Below are 19,430 nucleotides of genomic sequence, written 5' to 3' on the forward strand. Positions count from 1 at the left end.
AAAATGTCTCCCTACAGCTTTGTAGACAAGTATAAATCAGAGGATTTATTTTAGTTAGGTTCTTAGTTCTCCATGCCACAGTAAGAACTCCTGCCAACAAGCCAAGCACAATATTATTGAGAGTCTCTTTATCTGTGAGGATATTTTTCCATAGTGCCCAGACAACCAGAAGAGACTGGAATTTTTCAGGTTTTGCCAGTCCCAGTTTGAAAACAGACTGTCTTGAGCTAAAACTCACTATTTTTTATACCCTATACAGAAAGAAGTGAAGTAACCAAAACAAAGATCTCTCATTATTTCTGATTATTTTAAAGCAGGGTCTTGTTCAGTCATTCAGGCAAGAAGGGGAAAGAAGAACCTGCAAAAGGGCAAAGAGCAGATCACAAGAAGGAAAAGGCATTCAAGAGGAGCAGCCAAGTGGAGAGAGAGGATATGCAGAGACCGGAGGATATGAACACAGAGGCAGATGATGCAGAGTAATGTTAGAAGGAATGTGTGGAATGAGAAACTCTGCAGGAGTAAATAGAAAAATGAGGAACACAAATGGAAACTAAGGGAAGAAATGGTGTCTAGCACACTGGCAGGAAGGCAGAAAAATAAGTTATATGCAGTGGAAGACTAGAAGCTAAAGAATGAGGGGAGAAAAGAACAAGCCAGCAGGTACCCAAGTAAATTTAAGCTTCTTAAAGGAATCTTCCTTCATGAAAGCCTTATTAGAGGAATATCATTTTACTAGTACCTATTTGCAATTGAATTTCTATGTTTGGATGCTCCCACACATACTCATTTGCGACAGAAGTGCAGCAAAAAGCAACAATGAAAAAATGCACATTGTCATCAGACAAGTATTTTTCTTGATTTCTTATTTATTTCCTACAACAAACAATATTTATTAAGACTCTAGCTAGTGGTTCTACAGTCTGGGGAAAGAATTCTTTCTTATGCTTTCTTATGGAGTGCTTTCTTATGGAGCTTATTCAAGAGTCATGCTCTATCTCACCTCTTCCCTAGCTCTGTAATCCCACAGAGAAAAGACTAATGAATCTCAAGAGGACACAGACTGCTTCAAGCTTTGAATTCCCCAAAGCATGGTGAGGGTTACAAGAAAAAGGAACACATGGAGCCCGATAACAGCTCTACTGAAGAGAAATAGCTAGTGTCTCAAAAAAGCAGGGAACCAACTCAGCCTGCCCTAAGCAAAGTGAAATGATAACAGCTTTTGAAACACTAGCACCTACTTTATGACCAACCTCTACAGCTAGCAGCAATGGAGTGACACAAATAGTAAGAGAGATCAAGAGGCCAGTTCCATCTGAAAAAGGTAGTGACATTACATAAGGGAGGATATTCTTAGAAGGCTTAGCTCTTTGAAGATCCAGTCCAGAGGCTGTGGGTAGAAGAAAGGCAGCATGGACAAGTTTGTATTAGGAAGGATGATGTCTGATAAATAGGGTGCAGGGTTTCTGATTTTATACTCCGTCAAGGTCTATTTCATAAAGTAAGCAACTGGGTCCTCAGCTGGTTTCACCAAAGGTAAGAAAAGGTGGCACTGTGTTCCTACAGTACTTTTCCACCTCTGTGACTTTGTTGCAAATGGACAAATAAAATCAATACAATTTAAGACAACGTTAAGACTGCTGTAAATCGTGCTTCTTGCATAATGGTCCTTCATAGCCAAGGATCTTCAGAGTTACCAGCTCTGTCCTATCCCCTCACCCATGCCAGCTATGATGGATTTACAGCCCCTGAGTACTCATTTGTCTGAAAGGGAGTCCACTGACCATGCAGAGGAATTTTCTAGATATTTTATATTTCTGGCTAATCTCCTGATAGGTGCAGAATAGATTAATTACCAGCAACAGCAAATTTATAAACACCCAAAACATTTTGACTAACAACATTTCACCTGACACATTATCGGTTGTCTCAATACACGGATGGTCAGTATATTGTGCACTCACTCAATATGTACAGAAAAAGCAATGAATTGGTGCATGTATAACCAAGCAAACCTTGTCTAAAGTGCAAAGATCATTTTCTGTCTGATGCCATTCAGTATTTCAGCTGGAATACTAATAAATTATATGACTTTATTAAATAGTAATTGAGTTACACATTGAACTAGCTCCTAAGAAATCTATATATTTTAAATAATTAAGCATAGCAATTAATGGCTCTTATATAAGCTCCTTTCCTAACCAGCATTATCTGTAAAACATTTATTGCAGCAGAAATTACAACATTATGCAGTTATTAATGCATTCCAAATTTTAAACTGATTGAAGTTTACTAGGAGGGATAAAAAAATCATTGTAATAATAGCCCTGAATATTTTATGGAAATCAGAGGCATTTACTAACTGCAAGCTCTGTATGAAAGCAAGGAAGTTAATGTGACTATAAAAAAAAAATTAATGTGACTTACCACAGAGACTGCCTCATAAAAATGTTAAGTCAAATTAAAAACAAAATGTAAAAAATTTGTGGCTCATTAAATTGACTAGATTGCTAAGAGGAACAGGGAGGACATGTACGCTTATGCCTGTATCCAACATAATTTTCTGGGGTTTTTTGTTGGGTTTTTTTTAATTTTAAAGTATCACTGTTGTACAAGACCATTTCCAATAAAAAGCCACTACCTTGGTGATAGGCTTGCCTGTGTTTGCACGCCTGTGACTTCAGTCATCAAAAAGTAATGGAATTACAAAGAAACTGGTAGCAATATACATACGAAACAGTTGGGAATATTAAAAAAGATGTATTTTTCTTTGCCTGATACTATTGCAGCCTCAAGCTTCTAAGCAATTAGTTCCTCTGTTCAGAAAATACTGAATTTCTAGTAAGATTTCACACAATAATAGATTGGCGACATGTGACTACCTCAACAGAAACTGCAAAAGGTGCTTCTAGAGCTTCACCTTCTCTCCTTTACCGGTAGGAAATGTCATAACACTAGAGCAGAGGAAAAGTTGCCTTCGTCAGCTGCAATAGCTCAGTCATCTTTAAACATAAACAGCTACAAAAATAAAGGACTGCGTGTCATAATACAAGGTTTTTTCTTCCTTCTCCCTACTTTGGTCATTCACCTCCTTTATTCTCCATGTTTCTAAGCATTTAATTTATTCATTTATTTCAATTATGGATCATTAAGATCATTTGCATTTTGAAATTAATAAAGCAGCTTCCATTCAGCCACACCTTTTTTAATTCCATGCCTGTTCCAAAACTCAGCCTTCTCATAGGTACAGCTGGGTCCTAAGGGCTAAACTGTCACAGAGCAAATGCAAAAGCCCTGAAATGTCTGTCCTGGTCCAGTCATTCCAAACTGAGCACCAGTACACCTACACTCCATTCTGCAACAAGTTAAGCAACACGGCTTTCCTTCTGCCAAGTACTATTGCCCATTTTATGCTTTGCAATGTCTTCATTCTACTAAAGCAAACCCAAAGAAACTCACCAAGTGCTCGAAGAAAGAGGCTGCAAGGTTTACCACCACCTTAGTTCCCCGCTGGCGTTAGAATATTCTGGCTACCACAATTGAGCACTGTCACAATACACACTAACAGCAACAAGGGTTCTCATTTCTTGCTACAGATTGTGATTTTATCTCCTATTATGCGAGGAATAAGCTTACAGGTCCTGAAAAATCTCAGCAAATAAGAAACAAGATGATCTGTCTTCTCACAGTTTTTGCCTGCTTTGACAACACAGCAGTGATATGATCTATGTGTCTGCGTTTTAAATAGAGAGAGTTTTTTTAATCCTAAAAATTGTCAGCAGGAAAGCACGGACAACAGTTTTAGGTTACAATGCACAGCCGATATTCAGCTGTCCAGGTTTATACTCTTTAGCAAGTTTGTAATTTTATTGAAAGCAATTCAGAGCATGATAGCAGGAGTGGCTCCCATACCTGACGGTCTTTGCAGCTTTTCCATTAATTAAGGGTTGTCCTTTTCCTTCCTTTTTTTAGCCAATAGCAAACCCAGGAAACTGAAATGATTGCTAACTTCTAAGACCTTTTAATACTCAAAACTAGACCTAAAAAACCTTGTAGTGGATCAGCTCATCTCCAGTATAGTACTTTTCCAAATCTTAGTGAGAACTCAAACATCACATTCTATTATCTTTAGAACTTGTTTTATAGTTTAGAAGGGAGTAGGGGGTGATTTTGCAAGCTGTGAGACCACAATTCAACTACTGTACTTGAATGGAATAGGCTTTAAAGTGAGGGTGCTTCCTTACAAGAATTTTCTACTACATGTCTGAATTTGCTTTCCTGTTCAACTTCCTACAGTGTACCCTTTACAGAATGTGGTGCAAATGAAAAAATAATTAGGTTTGGGTTTTGTATTTTTCAAAGCTTTAAACCAAGATGCTGATAATTAAATGTGCCTTTAGTGTCACTTTCATAAGCCCAAATTATGCCGAACCAGTTGCACTAGTCTAAGCTCTACCTCACATTTCCTAATGTTAGGAAAATAAACTAGCTAAACCTCACATTTCCAGTTGCAATTACTGTTACATATAATATATTCAATATTAATTAGGTTCTACCAGTGCAATGAGAGTCCAATCATAACATTATGCCTTATAATGTTATGATTATTTATGCCTTATAATGTTATGATTATTTATGCCTTATAATGTTATGATTATTTATGCCTTATAAGTTACAAAAACCAAACCACCAGCTCACAGTCTACTGGATTTGCTCTAGCAGTGGTGAATTTAAGTCTTGCACAGTGTTCAACACTAAGAAACTCTTTAATCATCTTGAGGGGATTATAACATGGATCAGTTGTAATATGAACGGCATGCTCGTGAAATTCTTAGTGTGTTAAAAGAAAAAATTCAAAGTAAATACATGGTTAGCCCAACTAAACACTATTGGAAGATTAGGTTAAGCTTTAAATACAGTATGAGCATAATTCTTCAGATGTTAAGTCCCAGGAAAAATATCACTTTCAGTCTGGCACTTAGAAGAGAGATTTGATGTAACTGCTAAATTGGCAGGGAAAAGGACAGCAAAGAATATGGGATACATTTTCTACTATGAATATTTTCTTTACAGCTATTTCCGTACACTCAAAAATGTGCATGTGTAAACTCACTGTGTAGTTTATTGGTGTCCAATTAAAATAAATTAATCCCACGTCAGTGACAGCCAAATGCAGCCAACTAAAATGCCTAGAGTCTTTTTCCCTGTCCCTCAGGAAAAAAATAAATAAGAATGTATAAAAAAGATAGATGGACCACTCAGTGGATAAAGAACTGGCTGGATGGCCGCACACAAAGAGTTGTGGTAAATGGTTCGATGTCCAGTTGGAAACCTGTAACGAGTGGTGTCCCTCAGGGATCGGTGTTGGGACCAGTCCTGTTCAACATCTTTGTCGGTGACATGGACAGTGGGATTGAGTGCGCCCTCAGCAAGTTTGCCAACGACACCAAGCTGTGTGGTTTGGTTGATACGCTGGAGGGAAGGGATGCCATCCAGAGGGACCTTGACACGCTTGTGAGGTGGGCTGATGCCAACCTTATGAAGTTTAACCAAGCCAAGTGTAAGGTCTTACACCTGGTTCGGGGCAATCCCAGGCACTGCTACAGGTTGGGCGGAGAAGAGATTCAGAGCAGCCCTGCAGAGAAGAACTTGGGGGTGTTGGTTGATGAAAAGCTTAACATGAGCCGGCAGTGTGCGCTTGCAGCCCAGAAAGCCAACCGTATCCTGGGCTGCACCAAAAGAAGCGTGACCAGCAGGTCGAAGGAGGTGATCCTGCCCCTCTACTCTGCTCTCGTGAGACCTCACTTGGAGTACTGCGTACAGTTCTGGTGTCCTCAACATAAAAAGGACATGGAGCTGTTGGAGCAAGTCCAGAGGAGGGCCACGAGGATGATAAGAGGGCTGGAGCACCTCCCGTATGAAGACAGGCTGAGAGAGTTGGGGCTGTTCAGCCTGGAGAAGAGAAGCTACGTGAGACCTCATAGCAGTCTTCCAGTATCTGAAGGTGGCCTATAAGGATGCTGGGGAGGGACTCTTCCTTAGGGACTGTAGTGGTAGGACAAGGGGTAATGGCTTCAAACTTAAACAGGGGAAGTTTAGATTAGATATAAGGAAGAAGTTCTTTACAGTGAGGGTGGTGAAGCACTGGAATGGGTTGCCCAGGGAGGTTGTGGATGCTCCATCCCTCGCGGTGTTCAAGGCCAGGTTGGACAGAGCCTTGGGCGACATGGTTTAGTGCGAGGTGTCCCTGCCCATGGCAGGGGGGTTGGAACTAGGTGATCTTAAGGTCCTTTCCAACCCTTACTATTCTATGATTCTATGATTCTATGACATAAGATGGTGTTAAGTGTTTCCCTTACCCAATCCAAAGCTCTTGAATTTGAAGGAGTTTTTTTGAATATACCTGCAAAGCCAACTGAGGAATTGCAGTGAGCCTTTAGAGTAGACAGTGGAGCTACACCGACTCAAACAATACTTGGAAGCAATCATCATTACTGTGTAAGTGGAGTTGGCTTCTAGCTCTCCATCAAAAATTCTGAATAAGACTCCTCACTGTAAAACAAAACTGAAAATGACATAATTCTACGATTCTTATTTCAGGAAGGTGGTAAATATATTCAGGTGTACTGAATAGCAAGACATGGGCAGGCAGGTTAAAGCCAAGCATCCTACTGAGCCATGAACAACAAGCTGTAGGATACAGATATGTTAGGTCATCTGAGTATGAAAATATTTTCAGTGTTTGCAGATCTCAAACATTTCCTTCCTGCTTCACTGGTGTGATAAAGGTCACCTTAGTATGTCAAAAGACGCAGGCAGAGAAGCCAGCCACAACGTGGTCTGCTTGAATGAGGCAAACTAGTTTGTTTCTTTCATTAGCAAGGAAGCATGGTAATGAGACTTCCCCACTGTGAACTTTTTTTTTCAAGTAGAGAAAGGGCTGCACAGGTCAAAACTGAGCCAGGTGACTCTCCTGTGAAGCGCCAAAAAACAATGCCAATGCTGATGAGGGCAGAGTGTTTCGGGCTTTGCTTACTTCAACGTATCTGCTTGTTTCTCACATCCCCCACTGACAGAGTTGTAGTCAGTGGGCTCATAAAGCTGATCTGACTGATGAGGCTCTCTAGGGAAAGCTTTTGAAGGAGACTACCACCTACCTCTATTTCAAAATGTACATCAGCCAGCTAACAACTTCCACTTCCCACCTGCAGATAAATAATTTGGTGGAAGTACTTAATCAAGCTCCTGTGCTATATTTAACTGAACAGATAGTCCCACAGGTGAAAAATATTCAGCTAATGAGGAACAAAGAAAACTTGATAGCAAAACAGGCTATCAAGTCACAAAATAATATGGCTTTGTCATATTTAACATCATCACAAATCACACAGCAGTTCAGTGTCTTAAAATAATAAAGGACAGAAATAAGGTGTAATGCTGACCTCTGCAACCCCCTGTTTTTACGGTCCAACTGGCTTTCTGCCAGGGGCAGTCTCTGACACAGAGGGCTGGCTGGGCAGAAGGATACTGAAGTTGTAGCACTCCACACTAACAGGTCACAACTCCTACAGCTTGCCTGGCCTATGCTTCAGGTCGCTACATCTTCATGTGTGACCAGAATAAACAGTTGGAAGACAAACTGTGTAGATGTCTCTTCGGGGTGAATATAGTACATTTTCTTTGAACTGCTTCACCACAAGCTACCTAAGTGCTGACTAGGTAGTGGAGCTCTCCCATAGGATCTGGCCCACGTGAAAAGACCTTTGCTCTGATTTGTCAAGAGTTGTCCTCTTTCCCCAGATTTTGCCTGCAAGTGCTGCAGTCTCTCACAGGCAGACAAATAAGGGCAAAACAAGCAGAGGAGCAATTTAAGAATCCTTCACATCCCACATGGAGATGTTTATTTCCTACTGCTTTGCTTCTCCAGAGAGAAGCCTGCTGTTCCTTTACATGGGAAAGAACAATAAAAAGGAACATACAGCGACAGGCTTTGGTTACCAAACACGGCACAGTATGTTAACGCCTCTTTTACACTCGTAAGATTCAATAGAAAACAAATAAAATGAATCTGTCTGCATGCATAAAACCTATGAAAGTTATATTATCCAAGTTACACACAACCTACAATTAGTATATTGCTCAAGAATAGTTCCAGCTGTAAAAACTACTATCACACTAGTAATTTTAAAAAATATTTTAGGTATGCTGTCTCCAGATATTCTCAAAAATAAGGGTAAACTTAAACAATTGGAGCTATAAATCTCAACATTTCCTGTATCTCTGAAAGGCATCATTGCATCCTAGGGAAATGTATACTAAGTACATTGAAGCACTCAATTTTAAAGGAATTGAGTGGTGTTAACACTACTAACAATCTTATAGGTGCATTTTAGTTCTTAATGTTAATGGTGAAATACACGACATTTTTCCCTTTGAGCAGACCAGCTCCTTTTCTTCATATTTTTTGTAGGGCAGAACTGTGGGAAAATGGTCAAAATATGTTTTCTATTATGCTTTTATCAAAAACATAAAGATAGGATCATATTAGTTTAACTTCCAAGGTATACTAAATATTATATACAGGCTCCTGTGGTGTGCAAAGCCGGGAAGGTAGCGGTTATGCATAGGTACATTTCCTATGTACCTATGCAGAAAGAACTTTTGTAAATTCAGTTAGCCAGAGCAAACAGGCAATTCAAGAACTATACAAGTATATTATTCCACTATTTCATTGAATTTTAACTGAAGAGCAAAAGCCACTATGTACGGTAGTGTTTATCTCAGTACTGACCATCATCTTGAAGGACTCCTTTGGAAGCTGTTACTGTCTGTTTTACTTTTGTAGAGTTGTTAGAAAAGTGTCGTCTGGACACAGAATCTTCTGGATTATGGCTTTTTTTGTCTTTCCCTTTGGGAAGCTGAGGTGAAGAACTGTTTTCTCCTGGGTCACTGGATGCAGTGGTAGATTTAGATTGCCGATCACTTCCCTGAAAAGAAGTGTACATAATTATCATTGATGAAAATGACAACATTTATTTTTTCAGTTTCAATTTAATTTCAACTTTTTAATAGTAGGGATTGGTGTCAACTATTAAAGAAGCATATTAATTTAAAATCACTAAGTGATGATTAAACTATCCAGAAAACTGTAACTATCTCATCAACTTACTATATGATCCAACAGATTAAATGTTCCTCAACAATGCCCAGAGAAAATAACACATTTGTTATAAGGAAATAATGCTTCATTTGATGAAAAGAATGGCTAGGGGTATCTCTACATGCATGCATGTGATATACAGCTATATCTCAGCTACACATATGTGCGGAAAGTCACAAAATGTAACAAATACAACTTGTGAAGGATTCATTGCCTGTGTAAATGAGACATAGGCCTTAATCTAAGTGTCAAAAGCAGCTGGAAGAGGATGACAGTCTTCATATGGCAGTAACAGTGACTGCCAAGTGGACACCAAGAAAGAGGTCTGCCCACACATCACCTCTGCATCACCTCCAAAGACATCAGCCAGTTCCTCTGCTTGCTCTGTGGTGTATCTAGAAACAGAACCGGAAACCTGGTCCGTATTTTTACAGCTTTGATGTGTGTATGATCCTGCATGTACTAGCCAGAGATTTTACTATTTGTACACATTTTTCTCCAGTGTAAATCTGTTCACAATCAACATCACAACAACCTGAACTGTATAGGTACTGTTTATATCATTCCAGTCTTTACAAAGACTTTACCAACCTAACACCCTCACCATTGCCTCATACTTTTGCTGGTCTAACAGTACCTGCAGTTTCTTTCTAATCCAGTACTGTCAAAACACTCTATATAACAACAAAACACTCAAACAGATAGGGCAGAAAACCTTATCAGTATCTGGAACTGTTCACCTTATCACAGACTTAGCTGAATCACAGATGACAAATATACTCTACTTCACTATTTTGCTTAGTATAGCTGCATGAACAATTCATGCCATTTTAGAACTTTCCCACCAGAAAGGCCTTTCATTCTGTGACGGTCATAGACAATTTGTTTCACCTCACTGCTTAAGTTAAAAGGTAATGCTATATAAAATTACAATAAAAATGTGATTACAAAATCACATTTTTATGTGATTCTGCTAGTTTTCATATAATCAGTAGAAATCAGTTCCTTTTAAAATATCTTACTTAAATACTGCTTAGCTTTTACCATCTAATCTACCATTTATCTACCAGTACCATCAAATCTACCACTTACCCTTTCTCTATAAAGAGAAATAATGGCATGGCAATATTTCAGTCCCTTCTAACTCAAACTGGAGACTTTTACTTCCAAGAAATAATAGTAAAAAAGTGTAGCTATCAAACTGAAGTAAACAATTGCATGATTTATACCAGTTCAAGTATTGCATTACATATTCAAGAGCAGCAGTAGGTATTCCTGCCTTCTTATGTTTTGACAATTGTTATCAGCGTGTATTACGATCCCAATGGAATAAAGGTGAATATCAGGTAATTTTTTGTCCACGTTGTAAAGTAATAATAGAAGAGGAAAGAAGTTAAAGCTTACAAATGCTAGAACAGCAAAGCTCGCATCTTAAAACCAAACAGCACTTGAAACTAAGTTTTTTACTGAGGTTTTATCTTTGACTGAATTTCAACATAATGGAACAGTATATTTTATTGCTTACTTTGTTCAGTGGCTCAACTTTTTTTGTTTTATAAATGGTGAATGGACATGATCAACTACTACAATTATAATGACAGACTGTGAATCTGACTCTCCACTATCTTGTACTTGTATAGTAAACTGCACTTGTACAGAATCTGTGCAGATACTTATATTCTGATTTGGCACTGTTTTAAATCCAGAGTGGACTCATTTTGTACATATATAAACAGCTACACAGGTTACAAAATGGGGGAGGCTCAAGCTCTGTATTTAATGGTTAGCTAGGACAAAACACATCAGATAGATAGGAAACTGGTTTAGAGCGTTAATAAAACTCAGCATGCAGAAACACCATTTTCTGCAAGATGTTCTGTAAAAGGTTCTGTGTTTTTCCTCTAGGTATTTAATTTGAATGAATAAATAAACAAACACACAAAGACAGCTGACAAGGTTTATGGGAAAGACCTCAAGGCAGCAGCTGATCTTTGCTATGGAAGGTTTTATAAAAAATAAAGCAGCCATTATTGCAATAATATTTTCTCAGATTTCTCCTGTCTAACTGACACTGCAAATAGCTACAGATACATCAAGCTTTCATAAGCATACCACTAGGTGCCTGTGGATTTTTTCACTTCAGATTTAACTAAAACCCAAAGGACAGGGACTTTCAATCTGCTGGAATTAAGTGAAATTAGAAACAAATTTTATTATGGCACTTGATACTTACACTGCCTTTAGACTTTCGAGATCCCACAATTGGAGGTAGTGCAGAGGCTTTGGAACTGCAGAAATAAGCCATATCTTAGAATTGCGTATGCTGTCACTATTATGCATCAGCCAGATAACTCCAAGTCGGCTATGGCAACAGAGTTAATTCTTTTATTCATTGTGTGTTTTTACTAACAAATACATTACATTTCCCCACAATGCATACTTCATGTACTGAAAATTTGCAGAGCAGCATTCAGTGAATTACTATGTGAAAGATCTTGACAACTATTATAATGAAAAGTTCCAGCAAGTAAAAAAAATAATCAGTTTGCATCGATTGATTAACGTAGCTTTTCATCGTCCTTAAATTTGTTTGTTGGAAATGCTGTTTCCTGAAACACTTTCAAGATATTTACATTGTCTACAGTAGCTCACTAAAAAAAAAAAAAAAAAAAAAAAAAAAAAAAATTAAAAAAATTATACACCAGTCTATATGCAGAATATGGGACAAAAAAAAAAAACCCAACAACAAATTAAGCCAAGTCAAAATAATCCTTTCTCTGACATTAATTTTGTGATACATGATCAATGGCATGTTTATGAGGTGAAATAGTCTTCTGAATTTCCATTTTCTCTTTTGTTTTCGTCTTCTCAACTTTCTCAGAAGTTGTCAATAAAGTTTTGCATCCCTACTAACCCATCCATCTATCCCTCTGTCCATTCCTCATTCCTGGAATGATGATTTTGTACTTTACTGGTGGTACTTTGTAAACATATTGACACACAGAGGCATGTGAGAATTAAACCACACACCTATAGAACTTACCCCTGTGGCCTTCTCATTATGGATTTGCTAAACAGCAGATCACCATACGGCAACTTCTTAAATTTTTCTCTACCTGCTGCAACATAAATTTGCCCATTCTCCAAGTCTGACCCATTCTGAACAAGTTTTCCATGTACAGTGTAAAGTCTGAAAAATATGAAAATGCTTAATATAATAAACCTTAACATCGTTAGGTGCATTAAAAGAGTTGTAAGCTACATTAATCTAAATGCACTAAATCATGTTGAATTTCCAGATATGAAACCAAATAAAGCATAGTAGATGCCATACAATGATCAGTCACAATATAAAAAAGACAAGGAAAGACACAGGAAAATAATGACCTAAATCACAGTTTATGTAAAACTAATGAAATACGAAGTGCTCTAAAAGATGAAATACTCTCAATGTCTAAAATGAAATAAATTACTTTGTACTTAAAAGGTCTTTAATGTCTTTCTCCTGGCTCTTTGGAAGGGACCTATTCCATGAGTTCCTGACCCCTCCCATACCAAGTTCCACCTCGTATCTGTGCTCTGGTCATTCATGGCTGCTTAACTGCAAACCCAGGACCTGTCCACCTAGCACAGCATGTACAGGACGACTAGGTGATCAGACCCAGTCAGCATGGTTTTATTAAAAGCAGGTCCTGCTTGACTAACCTTATCTCCTTCTATGACAAGGTGACCCACTTAGAGGATAGGGGAAAGGCTATGGACACTGTTTCCCACAGCATTCTCCTGGAGAAACTGGCTGCTCACGGCTTGCACAGGCATACTGTTTGTTTAGTAAAAAATTGGTTGAATGGCCAGAACCAAAGAGTTGTGGTGAATGGGGTTAAATCCAGTTGGTGACCAATCACAAGTGGAGTTCCCCAGAACTCAGTACTGGGGGCAGTTCTGTCTAATGTCTTTATCAATGATGTGGACAAGGGGATAGAGTACACACTCAGGAAGTTTGCAGATGGCACCAACACTGGGAGTGTTGATCTGCTTGAGGGTGGGAAGGCTCCACAGAGGTATTTGGAGAGGCTTGATCAATGGGCCGAGGCCAATTGTATGAGGTTCAAGGCAAAGTGCCGGGTCCTGCATTTGGGTCACAACAACCTCATGCAATGCTGAAGGCCTGGGGAAGACGGGCTGGAAAGCTGCTCAGTGGAAAAGGACCTGGAGGTGCTGATTGATGGCTGCTGAACATGAGCCAGCTTGTGCTCAGGCAGCCAAGGCAGCTAGCGGCATCCTGGCCTGTATCAGAAATAGCATGACCAGCAGGATCAGGGCAGTGCTCATCCTCATTCTTGGCACTTGGTGAGGCCACACGTTGAATACTGTGTTCAGTTTTGGGCCCCTCAGTGCAAGAGAGACATTGAGGTGCTGGAGCCAGGAAGCTGGTGAATAGTCTTATGAAGAGCAGATGAGGGAACTGGGGTTGTTTAGCCTGGAGAAAAGGAGGCTGAGGGGAGACCTTACCGCTTTCTACAACTACCTAAAAGAGTAGTTGTAGAGGTAGTGAGGTGGGAGTCAGTCTCTTCTCTCAAGTTATAAGCTATAGGACAAGAGGAAATGGCCTCAAGTTGTGCCAGGGCAGGTTAGATTGGATATTAGGAAACATTTCTTTGCCAAAAGGGTTGTCAAGCACTGGAACAGGCTGCCCAGGGAAGTAGTTGAGTCACCATTCCTGAAGGTATTTAAAAGATGCATAAATTTTGTGCTTAGGGACATGGTTTAGTGCTGGACTTGGCAGTGGCAGGTTAAAGGTTGAACTTGATGATCTTAAAGGTCTTTTCCAATCTAAATGATTTTCTGATTCTATGATCTTTGTGACCCTTTATTGTGCTTGCTCCAGTGTGTCCATGTCTTTCTTAAGTTCCCCTCATGAAAGTACCTTGCTTTTCTAGGTGCTTCCTGCCACATAAAAGTACCTTGGATTTCAAAGTCCGAAGACTGAAAGTTCTAAAAAGTGAAACGGCAGCTTTTTAAAATCTTGATCACGTTGCTGCTTCCTTGTGAAGAAATATGCCAACTCTGAAGCACCCTCTTTGTATTACTTACATCTACTTTTTAGTGCAAATATTTCACAGGCATGCCAGCAATTCAAAAAGCAATTTATGTTTACAATGCCAGTTACACACAAAAATGAAAACAATCAGTCTAAAAATCAGCAATAAACTTATTTCTGGATTAATCTAACTGTTTTGCTAGATTACATTTTGCTTTGTGGAACTAAGAGGATAAAACAGCAAATCAATGTGCCACAGTTTAAGAACTGTTTTATATATTTGTATGGTGCTGTAGGTATATAGGAGTACATACAAACACGACTGTGGGTTTTTGTTCTCGATCTTGCACTTTGCTTGCATTTTATCATTATACTTAATGCACCAAAGTTGTTTGTTTAATATAACTCCTGAAAATGTTAGGATTATCTGGCAATTTCTAGTTGTATTTTTCACCCTGAGAATAAAAATCATGATAAGTGAATCAAACATAATCAGCCACTGAAGATGAAAGTGAAATTAAAAATACATTTTTAAAAAATGGCACTTCAAACACATAAATAACTGTTGACTTAACAAGCACCACAAAACTTTTGTGACACTTAGTTCTGTAGTCTTTTACCCACCCACCTGACCACAACCATTCACAGACCAGCTGGGTTCTCTCTGGCTACTATTACACAACAAAGATGTTCTTGTGGTCACTTCTTCTGGTCACTGGGGGATGACTTAGGACTTGTCCTGTGGGATGTCAGTGGACTTCCATTTTCCCTCCTGAATCCAAGCCAAAAAGTGGCAGCCAAAACAAAGCAAGCATACAGGCTGACAAAGGAGACAGCAAAGACACAACTTGTGGGACCAATATCCCCAAATTTCCAGTTGCCAATGCACCAGGTACCTGGCCATCAGGTTACTCTACTCCATCCCCATGCACAATCTGACAAGCAGAAAAACTATGTTGTCATTTCGTACTTACAACCCTATTCCAATGCAGATGAAAAATATTTTCTGTTTTTTTTTAAAAAGCTACATGTGAAACTGTAAGACTTGGCAGCTTTATATGCCTTTTAATAAGATGGAAAAGAAAAACTGCCATATACATAATGCAGGTTCTTGTACTTCCACTTACTCTTCTTTAATGATAAATTACATCTTCTCAGCATCAGTGGTCTTAGAGGAACTCCCCTAATGCTAACATAGTTTCAGTAAACCCCAGCAATTAATGTGTAACTTATTAAAGAACAACGATTACTTTACTAACGTATTTAATATGTATGCCCAGAATTTTAAGGAAAAATAAAATGAAAACTGAGTTAATAGAAAACCAGAAAAAGGAAAACATTAAATAATTCAAAATGTCATATACATTATCTCATTTTAAAGGACTAAATCTGAGCACTGAAGGGAACCTCTCAAAAGCAATCCTAAGTTATGTATGAAATGATTTCTGCTTTCATGTACATCATACTGTTTCACCAAGGAGTGACATCAAGTAACGAGAATAAAATGTGAAAGGCTTTTAAATTGCTAAACAACCTAAGAGCAGAAAGAATTGGTATGTTGTAAACCGCTGTCACCTTGCTCACTTCTGAGCTATACTAGCTGAGAATTAGATCCAGAAAGCTGCAACAAACTAAATTGTAAGTTTAGTTTGCTGCAAATAAAAGTGCTAAGTAGACAGATAATAGAAGCAAAGAAATGCAGGGCTGAGGGGAAAAAATAGACAAAAGCTAACAGTCAACAGATAACATTACCTTCATCAGTATCAGCTCTGGGAAAGCAATCAGAAGAATTAAAAAAACTACCTTATCTTCACTGATTTGAGAAAGATTTTGTGAGCTTAGTCTCAGACATTGTGTAAACTGTGAAGAATGATTTTCCACAATAGGCCCTTTCCCATCTGAGGAACAGATTTCTGTAATGTGGTCTGCATGGAGTAGCACTGGAATGTTAGTAATTTGCCTGTACACACCTTGGCAGCCCATTTACACAACGTTTCTCATGGAAACTGCATATATCATTTTCTTCTAAAACCTGCAACAACTACCTTACACTACTTTAAAGAGCTTATTTTACACTGCAAAAGCCTCAAGGGACTGAAACTTACCTATCCAAGAGCTCACCTCCTATTCCTGGGAGACCACAACAACTCAGCCCAGCTGAGATACCAGAACTGGCAAACCCCCAACTACAACTTTGGCCTTGGCTCTTATTAGAAGGCTAAGCTGGCTGAGCACAAAGCACATCCGAGTCATATCGCAGGTCTTCAAAAACCAAACAATCTGTAATATTTTTCTTGAAATTTTTTGCCCTAATGAATTTAAATATCAATGTTAAAAGGAAACATGGATAGCATTGATTATCGCACATTACAAACTTCTTCACCAACTTTACCATGCTCATTTATTTTATTCTGACATGTAACTTACTCATTAATACTAAATATATTGCATTATTATTGTATTATTAAATGCCTGCTAACTAAATATTTAATCAAGAAATAACAGTTGAAACAAATTGAGCTATTTGTGGTTTTAAATAGCAGTTGAAATGAAACCTGAAGGTCGCTTGGAGTCAATATATTCCATTTTGACTTCTACATGTATTTTAATTTTCTTATAGCAGAATTTCCCATGAAGAAGAAGTGATCCATTATATCTACCTATGGAGTTGTAAAAAACGTATCTACATATATCAAATGTATCTTACAAATATTCAGCTTCCTGATACCTGTGAACAGCCCCATTTCTGAGAGTAACTTTTCCTGTAATCATTTCAAGAATATGATCCCAATGATTCAGTGTTTTCCTGGGAATGAGGAGGCGTACTACAGGGCTAATGAGGTCTCCATTAGCAATCAGGCTGAAACAAAGCAAAGTAAAATAATTTAGAGGAGCACTTTAAACAAAACTAATCTGAAGTTCAGACCCCACCACCCCCAGCCCTGAAATGGCAGTTCACTAACTGAAAATTCTACTTACAAAATAGTGTAGGGCTCCTGGAGTGTTTTTCGAAACCGTGCTGACGCAGTGATTCTACTGTGAGTAACAGGCTTGACCTGCAAGGAAGAACAGAATTAGAAATTACTCAATCTTCACATTAGGAAAGAGTTTGCCTCAAACACCACTAGCAAGGGGGGCAGTGTATCTGCAGAAAGACATTCCTGTTTTTAAACCATGCATTTTATTCCCTTCCAGCTTCACCTTCTACAAAGCATATGTAATTACTGGTGCAGGTTTATATACATCTTGGATAGCAACCACAGCATAGTATACCACAGTGCAACATGGCACAATGTATGGTTTCCACTGAGAGGTCATGACTGTATGGACATCTTTGGTGACTTCTCAGTTGTTGTTCCTAGAGACCCAAAGCAACACTGCCAAACACTGTTCTTGCTTTCTTAGTCTTTACTGCTCATAACCATGGCCCAAGCAATTAAACCAGCTTCTCTTTTTAACAATAAATGTCATCTATAGAGCTCTCTGCTAGTATGTAATAATAATAATTATGTAGTAAGAGTACTTATGTAATAAGTACTTTTCCTCTTGTTCAGGTCTTTTCATCCAAATCTATCAGTCATTTATAAAGGTTGCTGAATACTATGCTTATTTTAGGGTGATGACTCACAAGTGAGGTGAACTGCAGATTTTTAGCTCTCAGAATGAAACATAGGCTACTTCCATCATTATTCCCTGTACTACTTTGAGGAGATGCTGTACTGAGATCAATAAGGTGGGTCTTCTACAAGAGGAGAGAAGCAAGATGTTACTGCCGCATTGTGCCAACAGCGTTTGTGGACCAGACTAGGAAGCAGGCTCCTGGAATGAATGGAGACCTTCCCTTTATGCAAGCAATTTACTAGGCAGTGTATTTACTTCTTAAGAATTATTTCATAGGTACATGTTTGTCTTGGCCTCATACAATGAGAAATTTTGTACTAGACTGTACGTAAGCTATGTCTTAATGTCTAACATAATTGCAATTCATAGACTTGCTGTTAATTCCAGTGTGCTCTGAATCAGGTGGAACCTTCTACTACAGGCCTGGAAAGAGAGCAAGAGGATAGTAAGAGGTTGTTATCATACATCTCATTAGGGGAAGCAAAGAAATGTTTTTGAGACTGCCAAATAATTTAGGAGCTCAGTCACTCCTGCAGAAACATTTAAAGCACATTTTTCAGAGCATAACTTGTCATTTAAAACACCAAAATTTAAGATGAAAATTTACTGAGTGTCTAGGAAGAAAAAGAAAATGTATCTTAAACTGGAATATCTGAAGACATTTCTATTGGTGCTGTCATCCATCAAGGTTATTTGCCCGATGTAAGCAATCTAATAGAGGGCTTCAGAAGACAGGAAAAATAAGGTAACTTTCTAGAGAGTATGCTACTGAAGCGTAAGGCAACACTGGTTTACTTCCATAGTATCAGGTCCTAACATTTAGACTCCAAACACAGCTTGCATCCAAACCAGGAATGACTTAAATTTGGCTGGCCGTACACCTTTCTGCATAGCTGCTAGATTGCCAGGCTAATCCCCTGTAAGGTATTCGATACATAACTAGTAAAGCCTTACATTGCTTTTTTCTGAAGTTTGATTCCTCATCCATACTTATGCTGTTGATACCTATGCTCAAGCTCTTACATGCTCCAAACAGCCCACCAAATTAAGTTCTCTGATCCAGTCTGCAACATTCGGGTTCCAGTGATCCACACTTTACTGGAACTAGTTAGGAAGCATTCACTAAGCATGAAGAAGCACTTTGGTACAGTCCCAGGTGTGCCCAATTATGCAGTTGTTCTTGCAAGCTGATGAAACCATTAGTTCTGAGGTAGGCTCCTCAGAAGGCTATCATGTTATTGCATGCAGCCCAATCACCCAGCCCCTGAGAAAAGAAGCAGTCTGACATGTTAAGTGCTCATTTATTATTCAAAGGATTGTATTTCTGCCAATAATAGATACTGCGGCATCAGCTTTCTGACAAGTCTCTCTTTTGGGTTACTCTCTCAGAGCATTAATATTTCTAGCAGCCTCCTGTGGTCTAACAAGTAAACAAGTAAACTGCAGGGGACCGTAAGATGGGACCAGCGTGGGCAGAAAATATTTGTCTTTTCTACCTAAACATGGCCTAAACCAAAATAAAACACAATCTTGTGCTGTTTTGCTAAGCATGTTTACATCGAATGTACCTCTCTTAAAAGATGAAAAGAATATATTAGTGCAATATTACAT

At 38.6% G+C, this 19,430-nt stretch overlaps 1 protein-coding gene across 3 annotated transcripts in view; it reads right to left on the reverse strand.

Moving 5' to 3' along the window:
- Positions 1 to 19,430, reverse strand: part of DCDC2 (doublecortin domain containing 2) — a 54,416-nt gene that overhangs the window by 18,243 nt on the left and 16,743 nt on the right. For all 3 annotated transcript variants that reach the window (XM_030495552.1, XM_030495568.1, XM_030495560.1), the window contains 5 exons: positions 17,178 to 17,254; positions 16,927 to 17,058; positions 12,201 to 12,347; positions 11,391 to 11,445; positions 8,789 to 8,984 (listed from right to left, as the gene is read on the reverse strand). In XM_030495552.1, coding sequence (XP_030351412.1) covers positions 8,789 to 8,984; positions 11,391 to 11,445; positions 12,201 to 12,347; positions 16,927 to 17,058; positions 17,178 to 17,254 — 607 coding nt within the window. The remainder of the gene's footprint in view (positions 1 to 8,788; positions 8,985 to 11,390; positions 11,446 to 12,200; positions 12,348 to 16,926; positions 17,059 to 17,177; positions 17,255 to 19,430) is intronic.

This window comes from Strigops habroptila, chromosome 1 (assembly GCF_004027225.2).
Source record: "Strigops habroptila isolate Jane chromosome 1, bStrHab1.2.pri, whole genome shotgun sequence".
Classification (NCBI taxonomy): domain Eukaryota; kingdom Metazoa; phylum Chordata; class Aves; order Psittaciformes; family Psittacidae; genus Strigops; species Strigops habroptila.